Here is a 24,261-nt window from a genome sequence, read left to right on the forward strand (position 1 = left end):
GAGAAGGGAGAGGAGAGGAGGCTGAGGGAACACTCCACAAGGGAGAGTGTTTGAGAAAGGGTGAGAGGCTGCCAGCTCTGCAGGCAAAGCATGACATAACTGGGCTCCTGAGCCCCCACAGGGCTGCCGTAGAAGGAATGTAGTTGGTCAAGGGAGTCGTGTACTCCAAAAGGTTGAAAACATCTCCTTTATTTCCTTCCTGACTGCTCCCCTACCTGTTCCAGGTCTCTTTAGTCCTGCTTTATTAATCCATTTAGATAATGCATAGACTACCCTCTAACAAAGTTATCAATAAATAAAACAATTCAAAATAAAAATAAAAACAACAAAAGTAGAAAGAAAGCATAAAAACACAGAGAAGGAAAAACATGCTAAAGATAAATATTAGATGGCTTGGAGAGAATACAAAACTTTGGGTGTAATTCAACATTGTGCTAGCTTGCCAGATGGAATAAGCGGGCTTTAACATATTGGATACCTATAAAAATATATTCAGAATATATTCTCTCAGAACTGAACTGCCTTCCATAGGGTGCACATTCTAATCTCTTTTGAATCCACAATCCAATTCACATTCTGGATCAATCAGCATTACAGTACAAATGCATCTTATGTGGGGGTTCAGTTCTGGGTTGTCCAAGTCCCTTTCACCCCATTCTGCCTCTGCTCCACCCTATTTCACTGCCCATCCTGCCCCCTTTTGCAGTACCAAAAATGACACATTTGCGCAAGGTTGTGCACGACTCTTATGCACATGAGTGGGGAGTTACCTGCATACCCAAACCCTTGGAACCACCCACACAGCTAGTGGGTGTGGAGAGAATCCCCTGTACCTGCAGAAGCTGTGCCCAAGACGGAGAGCTTAAAAGCTCTTTTTGCTCTGAGTAACCCAAGTAGACCAGGTACGATAAGAGCTTTTAAGCTCTCTGCCTTGTTTGTTGGGCAAGGCCTGCTCTCAATGCAGGCTCTGGGAGGCTAAAGATGCTCACACGAGATCTCACAGGAACTCAGATGCTACAAAAAGAGCTTTTAAGCTCTCCAACTTCCTCAGATTTAACTTGTACGTTTTCAGTGAGCCTGCCTTCAACTACATATAGTTGATAATGTGCAATTTAAAACACACATAAGATGTGGCAATACCCTTTTTCATATAAATAGAGGGGGGGTGTATATTCATAGAGGGCTGAAACATTTAATTTGCAAATCATAGTAAAAAATGGGGCTTAAAAAAAACAACAACACCCTCACTGCTCACCTTATATTGTATAAAATGGTTGTCTGACTCCACAATTTCCGAGGTTTGACATTCCTGATGGTTTGTGAATTGAACATTATCTGGAAATCCAGCACAAGCTTCCCAACTGAAATGGACAATAAAAAATTGTTGTCATTTGAGAATCAAGAAGAGCATTGCTGGATGGGGCCAATGGCCCATCTAGCCCAGGGTCCTCTTCTCTCATGGCCAACCAGATGCTCATGCAAAGTCTGCAAGCAGGACCTGGGAATTGCTTTAATGTTTCTTCCAAAGTATAATGCAGATTCTAAATCAACTCTCTGCAAGTTTACTTAGAGCAGTTATACTATATTGCAAATTTCTATAATTCCTCGCAGCCTTCCAAAAGGAAGAGGAGCTGAAATTTTAGTAGTCCAGGATTAAAAGATCTCAACTGGTGACAATTATTTGTATTTTTAAAAGCCAACAATTAACTGCAAAGACATATGCAATCACGTTGAGTTTGGTCCGAAGGTAGGTCTGCTCATATAGGGACAATCTCAGTTATTATTTTCTCTCTAATGCACGGCAATATTTTATTCCATATAAGGGAAAAGCTGCCAGTCACGGGGGGGGGGGGGGTTACACTACTATGGTTGGCTCAGAACCTGCCTACGGCCCCTGACACTGGATGGCTTTGCTCTGATAGCAATTGTGTGCACAGGCAATGCACATCTTTCTGTAGATTGTATAGACATGCATTACATCCCCTCCCACTCTGCAATTTTGGGCATTTGCACTGCTCATAGCCCTTTCATCGTAGTGACTAATAATTGTAAGGACCTAATGTTAACTGCATAATGTGCATTGCTATCAGCCAAATGAGGTGAGGCAGTGGCCAATAGGAAGAGTGGCTTTTTAATGGTGGCATCCCATTTGAGGAATGCCCTCCCCAGAGGCTTCCCTGGGAACAACCTTGACTTTTCATCACCAGGTAAAGTCCTTTTTGTTTTCCTCAGGCTTTTTTGTTTCAGTACGTTTGAACTCTTTGCAGTATTTAGTTTCTGAACTTTTAAAAAGGAATGAAGGAATAAAGTGTGTGTGAAATAGTTTTCTTCATCCAAGTTTTTGTGACTATTATTTGATATAGGAAAGTGATCTTTTGGCCAGTCACATTTTCGTACATTAAAAACGAATGGCTCAGCTAATGTTAAATCAACATTGTTTACAGCTCAATTCTATGCATATTTACTGAGTTCCACTGAGTTCCATAGTCCTTACTCCCAGCTAAATGGGAAATAGCACTGCTGCCTTTGCACTGTGATGGGGTAGCCAATCAGATGTTGCTATACTAAATCTTCCATCGGCTCTGACCACTGGCTATGTTGACTGAGGCTGATGGGAGTTGGAGGTTTGGAAGGCCACAATTTAGCTACTCCTGCACTAAAAAGGCACGATTCCTTATTCAAATTAGCCACAAATTATTAAGGAGAAAGTGCCATATCTTCATAACTAAATCATCCATATATTTAATGGAAGTTGGAGGTTTGCTGAGTGTACTCCAAAGTAAATAGCAACTAATGTGTTTTGATGCTAAAGCAAACTGTAAGTGTTTGCTTATAATAGTTATAGCAACAGTTGCAATACACACCAACACTGGAATCCCCCCTCCCTTCCCCATCCCCAACAATTTTAGTGCTTCAGAAAACTCATATAAATGTACTTGTCACATCCAGGCAGTAAATCAACTGTGGGATCCAGAAGTGTTTTATAAATAACTGTGGTGCCATTCTTTTCAGCTGCAGCCACTCTGTCAAAGGTCAAACTCAGGACAGGATTTACAGGAGACCTGAAAAATTGAAATATTGTCAAATATGACCTTTGGTGGGGGAGGGAAAATAAGCTGCAGAACCAGTCATCATATGTATATGAAGCAGCAAGCACAAGAACTGAAGTTGGTAAAAATGAATTTAGCAACAAGACATTCAAATCTATACCTCTTGCTGTTTGACGGTGAGAAAAATTAGTAATCTAGTAGCTACTGCCCTATTGCAGTTCCAGTGCTTTCACGTTGGGGATTAATTCTCACTACAAGTTAGCTTATCATCTTTATTAACCTATAGGTTATGAACAGCAAGGAAATTGAATTATTCCTGAAATAGTGAGTCATCTCCAAGCAGAAGTATTTGTTGGGGAACAAAGAAAAAAGAACTAAAACCAGCTCCAAGGTGATCATCTACAAAAGAGAAAATACAGTTGCATTTAATGAAGAATAGGGAACATGCTCACACTGGTGATTTTCTTAAACTGTGAAGCTAAAATGGAGAAATGAAGAAAAAAAAATTCCTTTCAGCAGAAACCGGGTAATAAGGGAGACAGCATTCCTCCTAGAGCAGTGCAGATTCTCTTTCTCTCCTCAGTTCTACACCTTCATCATTTCTGAGGAGACACAGGCTGAGCATAGTGTGTGGTGCAAATTACAAAGTTTAGTTATGTCAGAGAAGATCCAATGAGGTTCTGACCTGCAGTTTTCCAGCAGGGCAAACATGCTCTCAATTGCATTAAAAACCTCACAAGACAAGCATCAACTGGTGAGTAGTGAAAAATGTGAAACAACTGTAAGAAATTGTTTGGTGAGGGGTCTGTAATAATCTTTTATAGAATTATTTTGTGAGAAGTAGTTGACTGATAGTCTTCTTGGAAGAAAGGGAAAGGGATTTTCTATTCCTAGGAGAAGCTGGTTGGAGTAGGGCCACTGAGACTGGCACAACCCAAATCCCTAACTGAGCATTTAGATTATTGGAGGTGGCAAACTTTGAAGGAAGGAATAAAGGTAGACTATAAGAACAATCAACTAAGATTATATCTGAGCAGATGTCAAATCCCTAGTCAAACACCCTGTCATGCACCATAATAAGTGATGTAATATTTGGCAAAATAAGTCTGGAGATTTTGTGAATATGCTCATGGATTCATCAATTCTTCACTTAAACTGCTGGAAGCTTTTGATGACTATGACAAATAAAAAGGACTTTTCCTTAGAGAAACCAAAAGGTGAGCTACCTTCCATGGAAGGTATGAATTAACAAGGTATGAAATGGCTGACTAGGCAGAGTCAAGGCAGCAGCCTTCCAGAAAGGACAACAGCATCATGATAAGGCCAGAATTCCCTGTAATCATGATGTCAGCTTGCCTGTCATGCAACCGTGGACAGAGTAAACAGAGAAAGAGGCTTGGAGGACTGAACAACGAGAGTCAGGAAAACTGTAAGAACTTTCACAACAGAGACATTTTTTGATGAAGAATTTGTGGTACTACTTCTACTATCCTCTTACTCCACAAAGGACAGGAAAGTACAGGATGGGTTCAGTACCTTTCACCTATGCGCTCTCTCTCTCTCTCTCTCTCTCTCTTTGGCTAAAACTTCAGACACCCCATTCCATACTTTTATACAATTGGGACAGTACTAGGTTTTAACAGATCTGCCAGGTTCTCTTCTATTTTGGGTGCTAACCTAAGATTGTGGGAGAGGTTTGGCCTGTATCATTACTAACACAACTGTATGACATCTGAGAGACCAACAGATAAGTGTATAGATTTGGCAAATGCAGCTAGCAAAATGGCACCAATCAGTTTCATGTTCATTAAAGGGACGTGCTGCATGCAGCCGTAGAGTTTGTCTCACATCATAAAGTGTTCATAGGCTATGCGTATGTGCACTATAATGCAAAGGGGCCACCAGCTACATCTGAATGCATACGTATTAATAGCAATAGTAGATTGGATGGAATGTCTTCAGACTTAACGTCCAATAATTCGTGCAAATAGCAAATAATTGCTCAGGCTACTAAAATGCTGTCTGCTGTGGCTATGATAAATGTTAACTATGCTGCCTGTGTGTTTGTATCACACTTCCTATAGACTACTACTGTTACAGAACGTGGCCAGCAGGAAAAGCTTATTTGATGAAAAGAGGGTAGAAGTTGTGCCTGCTCCTCATTGAGGTGTGTGTGTGTGTGTGTGTGTGTGCGCACACATATAAGCAATGCACACATGTAAGCAACACACACATGTGTGTGCGCGCACACAGAGCTGCGTGGCTTTTTAAAACACATGTCGTACTTTATATAATATTTTACAATATTTTGCCATGGCAAAATAATGGGACCATCCCTTGTAGGAATGAAAACAAGACTCAAGGATCCAAAACAAACCCCACCCCCAAAATTCCTGATGGCGACAGAAGGCAGAAAACCAAGACCCCGTTTCAATGAAGCTATGTCCTTTACAGCAGTGTTTTTCAACCACTGTTCCGCGGTACACTAGTGTGCCGCGAGATGTTGCCTGGTGTGCTGTGGGAAAATTACTTTATATATACCTGTAGTCAATATAGGCACAGAGTTAATTTTTTTAACATTTTCTAATGGTGGTGTGCCTCGTGATTTTTTTCATGAAATAAGTGTGCCTTTGCCCAAAAATGGTTGAAAAACACTGCTTTACAGGAGTGTTTTGAAATGCTTCCTGCAGTGTTAACATAGGACAAAAACATTCCCATTGAAAAGAAGAGGACAGGCCTGTTTGAAACTATGTAACATGGAGATAGAAATACAAAGTTTCAAAAGCAAGCTCCTGTGTCGAGAAATTGGTGCTAGAACATATGTGACACCCCCCCCCAACTAGATAATCTCCACAGAGATGAAATGACACATGTGACGCAGCCTTTATGCCAAGATCAAAGAAAGAGTGAAGGAAAGTGCTTTTTAACAGGGTGAAGTAATAATCAGAATTATTGATTATGATCAAATAATAAAATTCATGGATATTTTTTCTTAAGATTGCATATCCATAGGGTTAAAGCTGGGGTGAAAATAAAAATCTATAATACCTATTTTCCTACACTACATGTGAGTTTGTACATTTGCTGCGTTTGACAGCACCCTGTGTACAGTTATACTGTACATTTCTTCCTTATTTTGTCTAAATGGTTCTTTCATACTGCAATGCCAATTCTCAATAAAGCAGCAATGCATCTTGTAGTTCTAGGTCCAAATTGTGAAGCAGCCTCGTGAACAAGACTTCAAGCTAATTTTGGCAAAAAGAGTCCACTATATATACAGTATTATAATTTCAACCTCAGGTATTACTATTCAGGAGATGACTTGCCAGCAAACAACATTTCTGAAAAGACTCTCTATTCTCACAAGGGGAAACGGACACTCCTTCAGAGAAGAACTGGTGTTCTAAAGCTGTGTCAACACTATCACAAGGATGTAAGCTATACATAATATACTTTATAAACTTGATAAATAGTGAGCCAGATTCCAGTTTGGTACAAAGAGAATTAAATTACTCAAGTACAAGCCATGTTACTCCTTTTATAATTGAAAAATAATACATTGTGAAATAAATAAATATTTTGTACATGATCAGCATGAAGACAAATGTAGTTGTTGTTCTGAACTATATAACTATATGAAGATTATAATCATTCCATTCTGCTCAGTTTTTGGAGTGCACTTAAGACTTCTGCTCTTAAATTGTTCTACTGTGCCTACATCAAGTTAAACTCACGGCTGCTGATAAAATGTCATAAGTAAACAACCATTTACAATCAATTAGCTATTGAAACAATGGATCATTTGCATGCTTACAAAACATAATGCCAAGAAATAATTTGAACATATAAAAATAAGGGAGAAAAACTATCTAAAAAGTATGATGAAAATAGCATACTCCCACCCCCCACCCCCGCCATTAACACAAATATTGTGTTCTTTTAGAGGATTCATTTCCAAAGAATTAGAGCTGCTGTTTCAGTTCACAATTTTTTCACAGGGCTCCGTATTAATATTTTTAATCCAAATAACATGATTAACAGTACAATAATAAATCAGTACAACTGAACTCTATATAAGATTTCAGATAAGAAAAACAAGAGAAAATGAACATTTTAAATAGAATACAGTAAACTGTTAAAATTTTGAAGTTTTATTTCCCCTTGATCCTTGACAATATCTTTATAAGGCAATTTAAATTTGAGAAGACATGCCAGTTTCATGGTTACCATAATTACTTTGCAAGTAATCATTGAAGGTACATTATGTGAGAATGGCTATCATTTGTGAGCTAATCTTAAGGTATGCAGGTAGGGTCTAGTCAGAATATTGTTTATTGACATAAAGGATGTCATTATAGAAAGGAACCCTTACCAACTTCTGTATATCATATAGCATATATAAGCTATATGCTCTAGTTGCAGTATTCTACAGGGAATTGAATGACAGTAAAGTTAAGGCTCAGGTATTAATTTTTTTTCTTTGTTTTAAAACACAGTGTGAGGTGGAAGAAAATAGCTGTATAATATCCATCTGCAGTGCTTAGTATCGTATTTTTAACACATTGTATTTATAGTTACAGCCTTTTCACTTTTCATGTTAGTCATAAAAATAATTTCCTAGATCTTGAATATTATTGAGGCTACAATTCCATGCACACCTATATAGGAGTAAGCCCCATTAAACATTGTGGAACTTACCATGGCACAAACAAGCATCGAATTGTGCTATGACTGTACCGATTAAAACAAAGGAAAGGGCAATTATATTTCTTATCTCTTTATAAATTTACATAAAGTGCCTGCTATTTTTTATTTAAAAATGTAAACAAAGCCAGTTGTAGAAAATGAAAAAGCAAAGTAAAAACGTGGAAATATTTTTCAGTTCATGGGTGTGGGTGTATATCCATAATATAAATAAATAAAAGAAATTGTACATTGCAGCTACAGCACATGAAATGTATAAGCATCCTTGGCTTGCAGTTGAATAAATAAATACAGATAATCTTACTAATACACTTCTGCCACACACATGAAGAAGTAACTTTTTAGGAAATATGTGCTAGTGAAAAATTAATTCACTTCATAGCTATTACAAGACAAACTCTGAAATGCATTAATTTTTGCTTCTGGAAGTAACAATAATTGTGTGGATTTTTTTAAAGCCCATTTCCTGAAATGCTACAAATAAATTAACTATTGCGTGGACTTAGTGCCTTCCATTTTTAACTATAGTTGGTCAGATTTTACAAGTTTTAGCAATTTATTTTTCATTCTACTATCACTGGTGCTTAAAAGGTTAAGACTTTATTTGTGAAAACATAGAGCAATAGTAGGGAATCATGTTGTCTACAGCTTCATAAATCTTGCTTAAGATCCTTTTCAATTACCATCCATTTCTCCTTTAAAAAGGGACAAAAAAATAGTGGAGTGGAAACAGGTCAGGGCAGTCTGTGACAATGACAGTGTGATGGGCTTGGACCCCCTGTGGTGTTTCCATCTGCTATCATTAAGGTGACTATTCAGACATGAAAAAATCCCTCTTGCTGTGCTGACAGGCAGACATCAAGAACTATGACAAGGCATTAAGACAGAAAGTCAGAGACAGAGATGTCATATTCCACAAACAATACTGTCTCAAACAAGACCTCTGAAATTTTGTTGGAGTTTACAATAAAAATAAAAGGGATTTTACTTGGAGGTTATCAAACTTCCCTTTACAGTAGTTTGACAACACAAAGATTGCTGACAGTCACAGAGCTAAACACTTTGCTCCTACCTGTAATCTTCACCATAAGAAACCCAAATTTTTTGCTCGTTCTGCAGTAAAAGTGGGTTTTTAATTTCTTGTCCAGTCTCGTCAAAAAGCCGGGTCGGAAACTGACTGAGGCCTGACGGTTTGAAATCTGCTGAATGTTGAAGCCTTTGGTGAATCATGTGCTGTACCTGGCGGTGGAAGATATAAAAAAAATGAAATGGGAACATCTGTAATAAATTGTTTGTACTCCATAACCAGTGATGTCCAAACAAACGATAATTAATTTCATATAGAATGTTAAAAGAAGTGTGAAATGACTGCAATGTTTATCTCAGTGTAAAGTAACAAAATGAGCACAGGCTTTTAACCAGCAGGGGGTGCAACAGGATTATGGTTGAGCTCTGACCCCTTGGCACACAAGCTGAAAGCAGATGTGACAGTTGTACAGAACAAGCAGTTAGCTTCTACATACTGTAACAAGCTTTCTTGATAAAGGTTATGTTTTCCCAGTCCACATTTGGAGCTACATTTTGTTGCTGTTTTTACTGAGCTTGTTAAGGTCTGACAATTACTGTGCTCCCCACCATCCTCCTGCCAAACCATTGATGATCAATAGCTGAACAGGGATAATGCAAGACTCATATAAGAATTTCAGCGCTGTAAAAATATACACAGAGGCTTGACCAAAAAAACCCCACAGCACTCAAGCCCCAAACCCAGAGAAAATTGCGCTAAGCAGCTTAATTCAGTGGAATATTTAAATAAAGTATGTTTTGCGAGACAGTTGAAAAATCCAACCTGAATTCATTTGAATTTTATAACTTAAAATATAAAAATTCTCCTTTTAAGGAACTTTTAGAAATCTATTATGTAGCAAACACTAGTACACTGCACATTCTGTGATCAATTTTCCATTTCATGGCATCGTAATGATGGCTCTAAATATAGTCACTTCATTCCACATGCCCCTCCTAGTTGTCACTCTTCTCTGAGTGCAGAAAGCTCTTTCCAGTAGATTGGTTCATACTCTATTCTCCTTTGCCAGCTTCTGCAACTGAGCATATCACAGAGGCCTCAGATACATGACCATATTGTGACAGTATTTATAAAACCAGTAGTACACCCCCAGTATTATTAACCGCTGTTGGAACCATAAACATGACACAGTAAAATTATCTCTCGCATTAGTGCAAGAGAAAGAATTCCAATAATAATAAATACTCATAGCAGTTAAGGAAACATCACAATCTACACAATAAATCACTGATCATGTTCTTCCATATCTGGGATTTATTTCTTTCAGAGATTACCATATCACCTATGGCATACCACCAATTGACAATCATGTTTCTCTGTCAATATAGTTATAAATCTCCTGATTTACTCCTATACATACATATGATCAATAAAGGGGGGGGGGGTATCAGTGGAGGCATTTGACTAAGGAGGCATATTGGCTTCCTATATCATGATTTGAGGTGTCCCTCATTCAAATCTAAACTCAGCCACAAAGCCCACTAAATTTTCTGCACAAACTACTAATCTTGCATTCTTAGCTCTCTTTCATCTGCAATATAGAGATAATAATACTAGTCAACTTTACATGGCTATCCTAAAGATTACAGAGATATTGGGTGAAATCCGATGGTGTTCATATGCAACCAAAATGTATTTCCAGCTGTCCAATGGGATTTCCCTTTCTCCCCCCCCCCCCATACACTCCCCAAATCTGCTATGGAGGGTTGAGGGACCCTCCGGAGCAGATCTGGGGACTACAGGGGGAAGCAGAAATCAGAGAATCATAGAGTTGGAAGGAACCACGAGGATCATCTACAGTAGTCCGACTCTATGCAATGTGGGAATATTTCACCACTTGCGTGATGTTGGTAATGTATTTGAAGAGCTTGTACAGTGCAACATACTCTGACAAAAGTGAAACAAGTGGACAGTCACATCTCACTATTTTAATGGTTATTAGGTTAGCCTCTACATGTGAGCACAGAGAAAGTGTGGCTCTGCTATGCAAGAATCATAAACAGAAAATATGCTATATGTGGGAACTGCAAAATAAATCCCCAGAATGAAAGCTTCAGGTCATTCGAATAAATGTATGGACTTAGGGAAGTATTTCCTAGCTTACCCTCTCCATAACAGCACTGGGTTGGTCCCCAGGATTGATTTCCATTTCTTTTCTACTGATGTAAACAAGAATCTCCCCAGTATCCTTGCCATTTTCATACACCTTCAAAAATAAACCGTAATTAAGTAAATGTTATGCAAGTTATAGATCATTACAATCAAAATGGCATACACTAATCAGAAAAGTCAGCATTCACTTATGAAGAGGTACCAAGCCATCAGCTCTCACAACAAAGTACATTAGTCTGGTGCACATAAAGGTTTTTCTTTTTTTAAAGTCATATTGGATGCTTAATACTAGCTAAAACGAAGAAAAATCCCTTCTTTCTATCAAAAATGTGTATGTGTGTGTTTTCGCAATGTTCACTTGAATTTTCAACTACAAATACATGGAAAGACTACTTGTCTAAAGAAAGCTTAAGGAAATGTGACCTATGTGAATGTTTACCTTGGAAATAATTTAAGATTATTTTGAATGTTAGTCATGTTCTACATATAAGACATTGCTGAGCAGTGAAAAGCATGAAAGAAGCACGAAGAGACTTGTGGCCGCTCTTCCAGTGCATGTACAATTGATGAAAAATGCAAGGGTGCACCCATTGCACCTGACGAATTGAACACATTTTTATGCCTCACTGAAATATTCCAGTTCTGTTCCATTCATTTCGAAGGAGCTTCTGCAAGAGAACTTCCTGGTGCATTGTGTCCTATGAGTCAATCCCTTTGTCTCCTACTCATCCAACAGGGCCCTTGGATCACAAAGGGAACTCACAGACTTTGGATGACTAGCACGGTCACCCAATGAATTACAGTAGATGTTAGTCAGTTAATTGCATTATACTGAATAAATGTAAATCTATTAAATAACTAAAAAGGGGGGAATACTTGGTTATGAGAATATTGACAAACCATTGTGATCTGTATTTTTTGCTGTAATGCTGGAATGAGAGCAATATTGGCAATGTCTAGCAGTGCAAGAATGGCTCCCTGAGAGACAGTGGGGAGAATGAGGCCTGCCTTTAGAGGCTTTCTTGTGTCTCGTGGAGTGCGTGTTGAGGGCTGCTGTGAAAAGAGCGGCCAGGTGTTCCTCATGAAAGGAGAAAGAGGCCAAAAAAGACTGTGTTCTTCATCTCTTTGCATTGTCTCCCTTAATGCCAGGGGCCAGGGAACTCACAGCTGCAGCTGACTGGGTTTCAGGAGATGTGGCCAGAATACTCTGCATGAGACCTGGGAGGTCTAAGGATTCAGGAGCCTTCACAGTACCAGAGGTGGGCTTTCCCAATCTAGCTAGCCTCCTCACTTGCAGGGGAAAGAGGCAATACCTTTTCCCAAGATGGCACCTGCTGCCTGCATCTTTGTATACACTTATAGGTAAAAAGGTAATGGACCCCTGGATGGTTAAGTCCAGCCCAGGCAACTATGGGGTTGCAGCGCTCATCTCGTTTTTAGGCTGGGGGAGCTAGCGTTTGTTCGCAGCTTTCCGGGTCATGTGGCCAGCATGACTAAATGGCTTCTGGAGCAACAGAACACCTTGATGGAAGCCAGAGTGCACAGAAATGCCATTTGCCTTCCTGCCACAGCGGTACCTATTTATCTACTTGCAATGGCGTGCTTTTGAACTGCTAGGTTGGCAGGAGCTGCGACAGAGCAACGGGAGCTCACCCCATCGTGGGGATTCGAACCGCCAACCTTCTGATTGGCAAGCCCAAGAGGCTCGGTGGTTAAGACCACAGCGCCACCCGCATCCCTATACACTTGTGTATTGCATACGCACACATATCTGCTCCATGGTTAGTTTGGGTGCACCTTTTAAACATTCAAAAGGCCTTTAACCAATCATCTAAACACTACACTCATAGGAAATACCCATTTCTAGATAAAGGGTTACTTTTGACTGAAAAGTGCCAGTATATATTATATCATGCTGGTAAATAGCCACTTGACTGGTCACCTGTGGCAAGAATTGATGCTATGTAGCCAGGCAGGGGATCTATATACAAATCATTGTATTCAAAGGACAATGGCTAATGTAGTATGTGTGTGCAGGGGGGCTAGTATTTAAAAAAAACGGGCTAGTTAAAAAAACACTGTAGACTTATAAATGTATTTGCAAGACACTGCTATACTAAAAAGCACAAAAGCTAAATGATTCCTACTGGCTGAATCAAGTCAACTGGAACGACACACTGCTGACGATTTGGTGTGACATGGGTTAGAAATGGGTTCTAGGGGTAGGCATATAGGAAAGTTTGCTTTGTGTTAGTTGGCACTGCATGACTACAAGTTAAAGAAAGAGCATCAACGGAAAATAGGTGTCATGTGCTGCAGCACTTTTGGTGATCTCATAATTTCTGCCTTCTTGCAAACTGTGCATAGCTGTGATTCCCTACATTTTCTATGCAGATAATTGACTGAAGAAGCAACAAGGAGAAGCATCCTTAGAGATTTAAGTGCTTTTAGTTGAAGAAACCTGCATTTGCTACATATACAGTACAGCTTTAAAAACTTATAGGGCATATAAAATAGCTTTACTTATCTAATCTTATCTAATAAGTTTATATTTTACAATTTGCATACTATACAAATAATTAGCAGGAAATGCCACCTTTCTTCAATTGCCAGATTTTCAGTGCAGAACTGCAGGAAGGCACAAAAAATAAAATGGAAATATAGAATGTTTGGCTATTTTTACTTCTGGTGAGAAAGAAGTCTATCTCTGGGGCAAACAAGAACAACAGGAAGACATGAGATCAGCCAACTTATATAATATTAACTCCTATCCAGCAGTATGGGAACATCTACTATTTGGGACCACACTTTTGTTAGACATCTTAAGTCCATTATCACAGACTTTTGTAAGAAGTGAGATTACAGAAAGAACACTGTTGCTATTACTTCTTTCAGTGTTTCTACAATGTTTGAAAATGCTCGGGCACAGTGGAAAACAACATCTCTCTGGACCAGCATGTTTCCAATGCCAGCTGCCAACCTGAGAAAAACCAGTGACAACACACAAGGGCCACATTAGTTCCTCCACCACTACTAAACAAACTGTTAAAAGTTCTGTTAAACCTCACAGTAGGTGTTACACTAAGAGCCACTGAGCAGTACCTATTTCCTATATTACAGCCAAAACAATTTCCCACCCAAGTGCAGAGAAGCGAAGAGAGACATAATAACGCAAAAATAGAGGGGGATGATAGTACTCAAGCTGAACTGATGCTTTTGCTCTTTCTTTTGTACAAGTCCTGGGCTACCTTAAAAATAAAATGCACTGCAATATTAAACAAGCAATGCCTATAAAACTTTGGTGGTTGCTGCTTTAACTTCAATATAGGAATATGTAAGTCCTTCTCATCTGTGGTCAGAACAACTGCATGTGGCTCGAGAAACTCCTTGTTGAATATATATATATATATATATATATATATATATATATATATATATATAAACAATAACTTTGAATACAGCACAATGAAATCAACCCAAGTCTTTCTCTAAACCATGGTTTGGAGGAGCAAAACCATGACTTCTGAATTGAGCCCATGTGTAGTAATGACAAAGAGAACTTTGCAAAAAAACAACAACCCCCCCAAAAAAACAACAACAACACCGCTATACAAATTTGAAGTTAGATATAAAATACATTCAACCACAATGAATCACTAATAGGTGTGAAGAAACTGCAGCAATTAAGGTTAATATCTAAACTTTACCTTGACTTTACACTAAAAATGCATGGATAAATTCAGTTAAAACCACTGTAAAGGGAAATAATGAAGCAGTTTATATCAGTCAGAAATCAGGAAACAATCCAGAGAAATGTAATAGCATCTTCTAGAGCTTTAACATCTAAGCAGCAGAATACACACAGGATTTCCCAATATTCTGCACCATGTTGGTTGAAACAGCTAACCAGACCACCTAGGAAGACTCTCTGAGTATCAGCTAAAGAGTAAAAGCAAAAGTGAAACTACAGAACAGTGGAAACCCTACAAAAATGAAAGAAATTGGAAATAGAATCAAGGAACAACAAGCACCAACAGGGGATATTTGATTACTCTCACACTGAGATGGACATATTGACAATATTGTTGTAATATATGTGTTATATTTGTTTTTCCTGTTCCAAGTACAGTAATCAAAGGAAGAAAGTAGTACAGCAATACGTATTTACTTTTCAATTGTCAGCTAATTAAGATGCCTTAACATGATAAGTAAAGCCAATATGCAGGCAGAGGTTTCTTTAATTTGTAGTAAAATGTTTATATTTGCACAATGAAATGCACAAATCCGTTTATAATAAAAATACAAAATTATTTTTAGAAATAAAATCAGAGTAAAATTCAATCATAAAATCATATAGTAGTCACTATAAGAAGCGCAAGGTGAGGCAAATGTTTCTCTCCCGTTTAATCCTCTCTGTAACTCTAACCTGGTCCACATGACACAGTAAGCCCAACTATGGCAGCTCCCAGAGAGAAGCATGCAGCCATTTTTCTACCCTTCAGTCCATTTTCCTTCCACACCAAGCAATCCATTCATTTGTTGCTAGAGTTGATATATATCCTATCCACTGATCGAAGGGAGCCATGGTATTATCTTTCCAATGAATTAATATCAGTCATTTACCAGAAGGGCAAGCGCAGAAATTTAATTTATGTTGACCCTTTGCCATACCCCATATAGTTGGTATATAGTTTAAAATAATATTATCATCTGACAATACTACAAAAATACTACCTAAGCATGTGCTCACAAGCTATCTGCTTGTGAATGTCAAGTGTGTGGAGAGGTTTGGAGACTGAAGAGAGGGGCCTTTTCTCACTCACACCCCTGCAGAGTCATAAGAAGAAAACTCTCTTTGAGCCCGGCATGAAGGCCTTATTCAGGAATGAAAGTACATGTTAAGTTGCTGCCTGCTAAGATATGGCCCCTGCCAGCTAAAGCTGCAATTTAGACATGTGTGTTATTCATAACTGAAGTTATTTTTGTGCTTGGGAATATGTTCCTATGTGCAAGATGTAATGTATCCCTCTAACTCTTTTTTCTATATTGGATTAAAGGTTTTTAAAGTGTTCTTCTTATTAGACTTATGACTATTAAAAATGAAAATTTTAAGGAAGATATTGAAACATCATCTCAGATTAAGCAAAGTATAAAACTGAGAATTTACATTGGATATAATTGAATGCGCACATTAAAAAAACACAGGTGGCAAACTGAAATAGCTGTTAAACTACACATACCTTTAGCTGCAGACCCTGTGAGGAAACTGTGTTTGCAGGAAGTTCTTTAATATGTTGGTAGACATAAGAAGCACATTGCTCCTGTTCCGCCTGTAACTGAGGGGCAAGTTTAGAGAGGTGACCTTTGTAGCTCTTGATAGCTGCCTGCAGTTCATCAATCAACTTGTTCACCTGAAGGGTTAAATTATGAGAGCTGTTAGCAAGAGGCAATTGTTGATGTCACACCTATTAGAATGTTCATTATAAACCTGAAGGAAGAGATGACATTTCTCTGCAAAGTCTGGAAAAAATATAGAATATCTATACTCCCCCCCCCCCCCGCAATCTAGCCACCTATCGTAGAAAGAAATATACCCAAATAAACACACAAGAATGAGCAGGCAAAAGTAATTAAATCAAAGGAGCTCTACTTTGTCCTATTTAAGGATGCTAAGATGCTTTAATATTGCTTGTAATTATTTTTAATTAATTAAAATGTATAGGTCATTTGCTACGAGATGAACACGTTCAGCCACTTAATGAATTTTTTAGAATGCATATTACTAACAACAGGATGCTGCTTGGAGGCCTACGGGTAATAAGCAACTAACAAGTCAAATAATAGTAATAATAACAGTTGTCATTGTTGTTACTGGAGGAGGAAAGCCAGAAACCAATAAAACTGTTAATCCAGGAAAGAAAAAAATGGGGAAATGCTTTATCAGCAAACTGATGTTTTTTTTGTACTGTACAGTGGGTGGGATGGGGTAAGAGGACAAAGGATGTGAGGCCCTTCTCTACATCTAATCCGAGTTAGGAGTGAAGGGGTGTACTTCCTTTCCCTAATATCCTGAAGATAAACTCTTCTTTCTCACCTCTCTTTTGTTTGATTCTGTGGTATGTTAAATATGCAAAAAAAAAATTGTGCATGCAATTACTTTCAATTGATTACGATGTATAGTTCATCTACTAAATAAACATGTTCAGTCACTTACTGAATTCTGTAGACAGTAACAGGGTGAAGATAAATATACAACTCACATATAAAAGCTTGTAAATTTGTTATATCTGCAAAAAGTATTTTAAAAGAAAGTTTCTAGGAAGGGTAGCTGCAAAGGAAGGAAACAGAAGTAGTGGAGAGGAGTGTGCTATGTACAGTGCAGGGATGCAACATTGTCAAAGTGCTATGTCTCATATCTCAGATATTGCTTTAAACCAGATATGCTACACATTGCCTGCAATTAGGCTAATTCTGCATTTCAAGATATCTCTATTCTTGTTTCGTGTAACTTTGATGCCTAGAATTCATTGGTGCTTTCCTTGCGCTTACTTCAGAACCATGCTGTAATCTCTCAGAAAGCGTAAGAAGTGTTTGTCCAGTCATCCAGAGCTTACCATTATATTTATTTTAATACAATGTGATACTGGACACTCCTGTGGTATCAGAGCAATGCTGTTCCTAACAGAAGATTTGGGTTGTTTCTAGTCAAACATGGAAGCAGTGGAGAGAAAGATGGTGGACTGCACCTCTGCACAGAGATCACAGCATTCGATCACATCGATTAGCTATTCTTCTAGGACATCTATTTCCCAAAACATGTATCTTCAGTTCAGGTTTCTTCCATTCTAGGACATGAAAGGCCCTGTCAACAGGGTACTTATATTACCCTGCCTCTAGAAGAGTTAGCAGCCAGCAGTTCAGTTTAGCTGATTGCAGCCTCTTGGAGCTCATGGCCAGGACTTGTAAACAGGGGCATTTGTGAGGGGCATTTTCAAGGGAAGGCACAGAGTGCTGTGTCATGGTATATGAAGGTGAAGAGACACGGATGGCGAGGTTTTTAAGCAGAGGTTGTATGGCCATCTATCATGGATGCTTCAGTTGAGATTTCTACATTGCAGAGAGTTAGACTAGATGACCCTAGGAGCCCCCTTCCAACTCTACAATGCTTTGAGCCATGCAAAGTCAGCAGCCATCTACAACAGTATAGAACTGCTAATTGTACAGGTAATGCTTGACAGCATAGTGGCAGGAATCCTGGGCATTCTGACCACTTAACACCAATTATTAGGGTACAGTCATCAGTTACTTTTGATATTATGTCTTTTAAAAAAATGAATTTATAATATATTTAAGTACTATCCTGTAAATAATTCTGACTGATTGTGGTGAATTTCTCACCATTAATGGAGGCATCTGTTGAGCCATCCCAAAGAGATGCTACAGTCATTCTTTTTTTCTGAAGTGCTGACAGCTTTTACCAGGCCCACCAATCTGCGTGAGTGGTTTGACTTGCTAATTCTACTGCATCCACCATTTGGCACCATGCTGCTAGACAAGACTATTTGGCATAAATCACCTATGTTGACAACGGAGAGCAACTTGCCATACCAAATATGACCCCATTTCTGGCACTGGTTTTAAAAATAGCCAATTCCTTCCCTTTTATCCTTCATGTTCCAGGAAGATAAGTTGGCTATGCATAAGAATATCTTGTGAAGAGAATGATAGTTTGCACAGCAATTCACTCCTAAGGCACTGTTGCACTTGCCATTAACAACCATTAAGAAAAAGCAAGCAGAAGAACAAAAGAAAGTACATTATACATATGAACTAATAGGACAGACAGACAATGCCAAAATGTTTACATCGTAATTTGTGAGATGGCAACATTAGCATTAAATGAGGCAGGTTGTTTAGTCTTGTTTATATACCATCCTATACGTTAAAACCATGTTGCCTTTATATTTGGTTTAAAACACTTTTAATGTATTTGTATAGAGCTTTACGGTGATGCCATTATTTTTCATTATGTGAATACTGTTTGACACTCCAGAGTCATGTGTGTAATTGTTCTCTTTATATATGTCACAAGTATACATCCCCCACCAATGTATATACTGGTGGCATATACATAAAGAGAATAATGATACACATTTTAAAGATGATTACTAAGGTTACAGATTATCAATTTTGCCTGCTAATTCGGCTTCATTAGTTCACTTAAAGTTTGTATGTGGACTTTGAGTTGCATCTTGATAAAAGAAAGAAGTATCTGTTATTGTTTGTTAGCAATGCTCTTAACTTTTCTCTGGCTACATCAGATGTACCTTTCATCAATAGACCATGCTACAAAATGTCTTTCCTGTTTTTTCTCACTCTTTTGGAAACAAGATCGTTTCAAAGGTCAATCTGCAAGTGACCAAAACCAACAATATCAAAAGTCTATGTTCCTGAACCCATTGCCCATTAGAATATTTTTTTTCTATTTCTCTATGCTGCAAAAGAAAAAGGAAAAAAGTCCCTCTAAAATTTTTCAATGTGAATCTTTTTTCCCTAAAATAAAATCCCTCTCCCCCATTCAAATACAATTGTGAAAGAAGACAAAACTTGACCTTTTGTGATCCCGTATTAATAGGTCTGTTCATAATTCAGTCTGTGTGTGGAGAAGCATCCATGTGGAAACATGCAGGCCTGTGAGATATATAGCCTTTCCCTTTGCACATTATCTGACCCTATGAATCCTTCTCACAAAAGAAGGCTTTATGTATGCATAAGTTGGGGAGGGCAATGCATACTCTCATTGTGCTTCACAAAACATGCACTCGTTCTCCAGGAAAACTCAGCATGGATTTGGGTGGATAGACTGCAAGTAGCCAGAAAAGAGAGGCTGCTGCTAAGAAGAGTGCCTATCTTTGTTTTGACTTCTTAGGTCAGATTTACATAGAAGCATTTATTTTGCTTCTGTTTGGTGCTTTCTACCAAGCAAATGTAAATGTGTACATATGTGGGGTAGGGGTGGTTGCCTCTTCTAACTTTACTAACATACCTGCATTAGATCACCAGCAAAAAGCACCTGCTGGGTTGCTTTTCACTTTGTGAAATGTGTGTCCATAGCACACTCCAAGTATTGAGATATAATAAGCACATGCACACAAGACCAAGGAACTGAGCTGTCACTTCTTCTGAAGCAACATATTGAGGAGTAGTGGATATAGAAGGAACCTAAGGTCACCTAATCTTCTCTCTGTGTGGTGGCAGCCCAGTTATTCTGCCTTTCAACCTAATGTGCACCATGCAATGAAATCAGTGCCTTGCTTCCACTTTGTTTTTCTGCTATAAAAACACAAAACATATTCTATGAACTGAAGGAGAAATAGGTTTGGAAGTTGTGAGCAGCAACTTGTGAAATCTACAGAGCTGTGGAGAGGCTTGGCAGGAATTCCAGTACTAAGAGGACAGGGCAGGTAGAAGTGAACCTAATTTAGCCAGTACATGAAAATTCAAAGAGAACATCATTAACAATGTATGGGAAATGGACCATAACAAGAGATGGGGAAGAAATTCAATTCAAGTTTGCATCAAGGGTGAACACTTTCCCCCAAAAAAATATGCAAACAGAAACAAAGATACCCTTTGAAATTCATATTTATCCAAATTTTCCTGTTCTCCAATCAAGTAACGTGTACAAAAATGCATATACTAAAGTGTGCCTATAAATGCATCTATTAGTGAAAGTGCATCATATCATGGGAAATCGCTTTGCAAAAAGGTGAACATTATGCAAAATTGCATATAAAATATGCTTATAGAAGAAATTTGCACAAAAATGCCAATACATTTTCATGAGAACTTTTAAAAATTCACAAACTGTAAATGTGGACAACTGAACGTAAGCTTGGGAAAATGAGAAATGGAATTAATCCAAAACTGACATCCATCTGGAACCATAAATGAATTCTACATAGTCAAGAAATCTCCTTTGTGATCCTTCAGGAGATGTTGAATCTAACCTCAAGGTAGATGATTTGGGGATCATTCTAAATCTATTAAGCAATCAACTTGAAAATTGTACACTTGTAGGTAAAGGTAAAGGACCCCTGGAGGGTTAAGTCCAGTCAAAGGTGACTATGGGGTGTGGTGTTCATCTCGCTTTTCAGGCCAAGGGAGCTGGTGTTTGTCCACAGACAACTTTCCGGGTTATGTGGCCAGCATGACTAAACCTTTACTGGTGCACAGAGTACCGTGACAAGTGCCAGAGTGCACAGAAATGCCTTTTACCTTCCCACCGCAGCGGTACCTATTTATCTACTTGCACTGGCATGCTTTCGAACTGCTAGGTTGGCAGAAGCTGGCACAGAACAACAGGAGCTCACTCCGTCGCGGGGATTGGAACCAACGACCTTCTGACCAGCGTGTCCAAGAGGCTAGGTGGTTTAGACCACAGCGCCAGTGCACAAGTGCAGCACACTTTGCAAGTGAGGTGAATGCTACAATAACTCGGGTCCTATTTCGACATAATGCTGACTTCTAGGTATGCAATGAAACAGGCAAGCTATGAGATTTCCCCATTGTGCGTTAACCCTCCGCTCAGGGGCAGGAGTCAAGGGAATCCTGCCCAGAAGCTATTCCAGAAATAACCATATGCGCGAATAATTCTGATGTAAATGTTTCACAGGTTTGCCTCCATGGGACATAATTTAAAGAGAACTGAGGTAGAGGCACATATACTGGTAAGCATGTAGAATGTTGCTAGGTGCTGGGCAGTTTTTAATGGATTCCTGCTGCATCCCCTAAAAACAGGGCCGTGGAGTTGCAGGACCCTCCAGAAAAGCATGGAAGGTGGTGGGCTACAGTGAAGAGTGGGGAGTTGAAAAAGCTTTCCTTTCCTTCCCTTCCCTTTTATTCATGGAACACCACATTCAATTCAACTCATCCTTTATATATGCCTGCTGGATTAAAATAACAGCAACTAATCAAGGTTTTGGATAAAATAGTTGAACACTTTGGAGAAAATCTTCAGTGTAGAAAACAAAACAAAGTTCCATTAAATGCCAACCATTGTTTAAAGAGGTCTAGAAATGAGTTATCTTATTATATAGTAACCTAAGTTTTTCTATTATTGCTTGAAAATAAGTACAAATTTTATTTCTAAAACATCTGGATTATTAACCAAGAATAACAATTAGCTACAGGGTTCTAAATGAATTTCAAGCACTGCAAGAGTTCAGACTTCAAAATAGCAGCAAAAGATTTTACTAATAGTATTGTAATAAAATTAGTTAAATGTCTTAATCTTCTCTCTGAAAGAAGAAGGTTTGGGTACTCCAGAAATCGACATGGAGATAATGCTCCAATTTTGCTTGGAAGCAATTTTGTATTATTTCACTTATAGAATATGCTGTCAAGTTCACAGCATGAAGCTTTGCAAGGAAAAGTCTTGATTTAATAGTTCTTCATTACAATGTTTCCTGCGGAATCTTATGATTAGCACACTATGTCTTGACGCTGTAAACTACAGTTTTTCCATAAAAGTAAGAATTTAGTTAACATTCTTCTTTGGAAAAGCAATAACCGAGCCTGGGGAACTGTGGCTCTTCCATTGCATCCATAGCCCAGCTGGCCAGGGCATAATGTGGTAGTACACATTGTTTTGTTTTTGCTACACACTTGCCACATTAGACCAACCATGGGGACTGAAGAATGGGCTCATTGACTCGAAGGAGTTCTTGATCTTGTGGATCCAGAGCCTTTGCCATCCCATCACTGATCTGCCCCCAAAAGTCCCATTTAGGGGCTTTCCATTGGCTACCTTTGGCAAGAGAGCCACCACCAGTAGCTGATCACCCTGCTTGGGACTCTAGTACAGGAAAGCCTCCCACACATACATGGTACCACTGCTCTCCACTATCAGAGGCTTCTTGAGGGGCAACTGCACTATGTCTTTGTCCCCTAGCCTGTACATACTTACCTAGAAATAAATCCCACTGAACCCATGTACAGAATTGCAGATTTTTTTGTCTGGATTATTAAAAATGGAGCTCATCTTGACAGGTTTGGTTGTTGTTGTTTTTGCAGTGGGGCTTAGAGAAATTTCTTATTTAAAAGAATAGATATATATTCAGACACCTAGACTACAACTAGGTTCAATTCCTCTAGGCAAAGACTCCTGTCTGAAACCCCGGAGAACAGCTGCCAGTAATCAGTGTGGACCAGTATTTCTCAAACTTGAATCTCCAGCTGTTGTTGGATTACAACTCCCATCATACTGACCACTGGTCCTGCTAGCTAGGGATAATGGGAGAAACATTGATGTAGATAATACTGAGGTAGATGTATGAGTGATCTGATTCCGTGAAAAGACAGCTTCCTATGCTCCTTGTATCCTTAATTCTACTACCCAAAGAGTCTAAAATGCTTCACATGGGCATATAAGAACGATCTATTTGGCTCTAGCAGAAGGTCAGCGGCTAAACATGGTACATGGAATCATCCACGTGTTTCTGTCTTAAAGTTTTTATTTGTATGTCTGTAATAGTATATTTTTGACAAATCTGTAATATTTTTCTTTTATTTATTAAATTTGTTAGTCACTTTATCTTGCCCAAACAACTCACAACCAAACAATAAATAAATGTGTACCTCATAATAAGCCTCTATACATGTTTAGCCAGAACCAGAAAAAACACTAAATTAATTTGTCATGCTTATGACTATCTAACTTCATTGAAACTATTATAAGAAATGTTTGCTGTTGATGCAAATTGATATCAATGGATGATTGGCATATTTGAACACTGCCACTGACCATGAGGACATGTGTTTGGAGATCACTCAAAATGGGCCAGGAGACATTATTTCTTTCTTGAAGGACAGTTCCAGTCCAGTGTGAGAGAGAAGGGCATGGATACTTATTTACATTGAAGGCAGACTGGGGCCTTCCAGTTGAATTATCCTCAAGGCGCTTACAACTAATGGCAATCATACTTGGCAAAGAAACATACACCACACACACAATCTGTAAGATCTTAGTTTGCCAGCCAAGATGAGACCAGCGTGTGCTATCTTCAGTTCTACAGTCCCTGGGCAACTAGCAGTTGGAGCAAAATTGTTTTTTTTTCTGGTGGAGGTCAGGTGGGGCAGCATGAGGAGGTCAAGAACAGGAAAAGAATTTTACCAAGACTCCATGTTGGCAAAGAGTCTATAGGCTTTATTTCCACTTTAAAAGGTTATTGTGCTGTTCTGCATTATGTCACAACAGGTGCATGGGCAGGCAATACAGTATGGGGAAGGGAGAAGAGTTTGGATTTG

At 38.7% G+C, this 24,261-nt stretch overlaps 1 protein-coding gene across 1 annotated transcript in view; it reads right to left on the minus strand.

The window, feature by feature from the left end:
- Positions 1 to 24,261, minus strand: part of DCDC1 (doublecortin domain containing 1) — a 230,038-nt gene that overhangs the window by 131,097 nt on the left and 74,680 nt on the right. The window contains 5 exon segments of the mRNA XM_033160812.1: positions 1,256 to 1,361; positions 2,937 to 3,062; positions 8,827 to 8,993; positions 10,946 to 11,047; positions 16,194 to 16,364. Of these exon segments, the coding sequence (XP_033016703.1) occupies positions 1,256 to 1,361; positions 2,937 to 3,062; positions 8,827 to 8,993; positions 10,946 to 11,047; positions 16,194 to 16,364 (672 nt within the window).

Source organism: Lacerta agilis, chromosome 1 (genome assembly GCF_009819535.1).
Source record: "Lacerta agilis isolate rLacAgi1 chromosome 1, rLacAgi1.pri, whole genome shotgun sequence".
Classification (NCBI taxonomy): Eukaryota; Metazoa; Chordata; class Lepidosauria; order Squamata; family Lacertidae; genus Lacerta; species Lacerta agilis.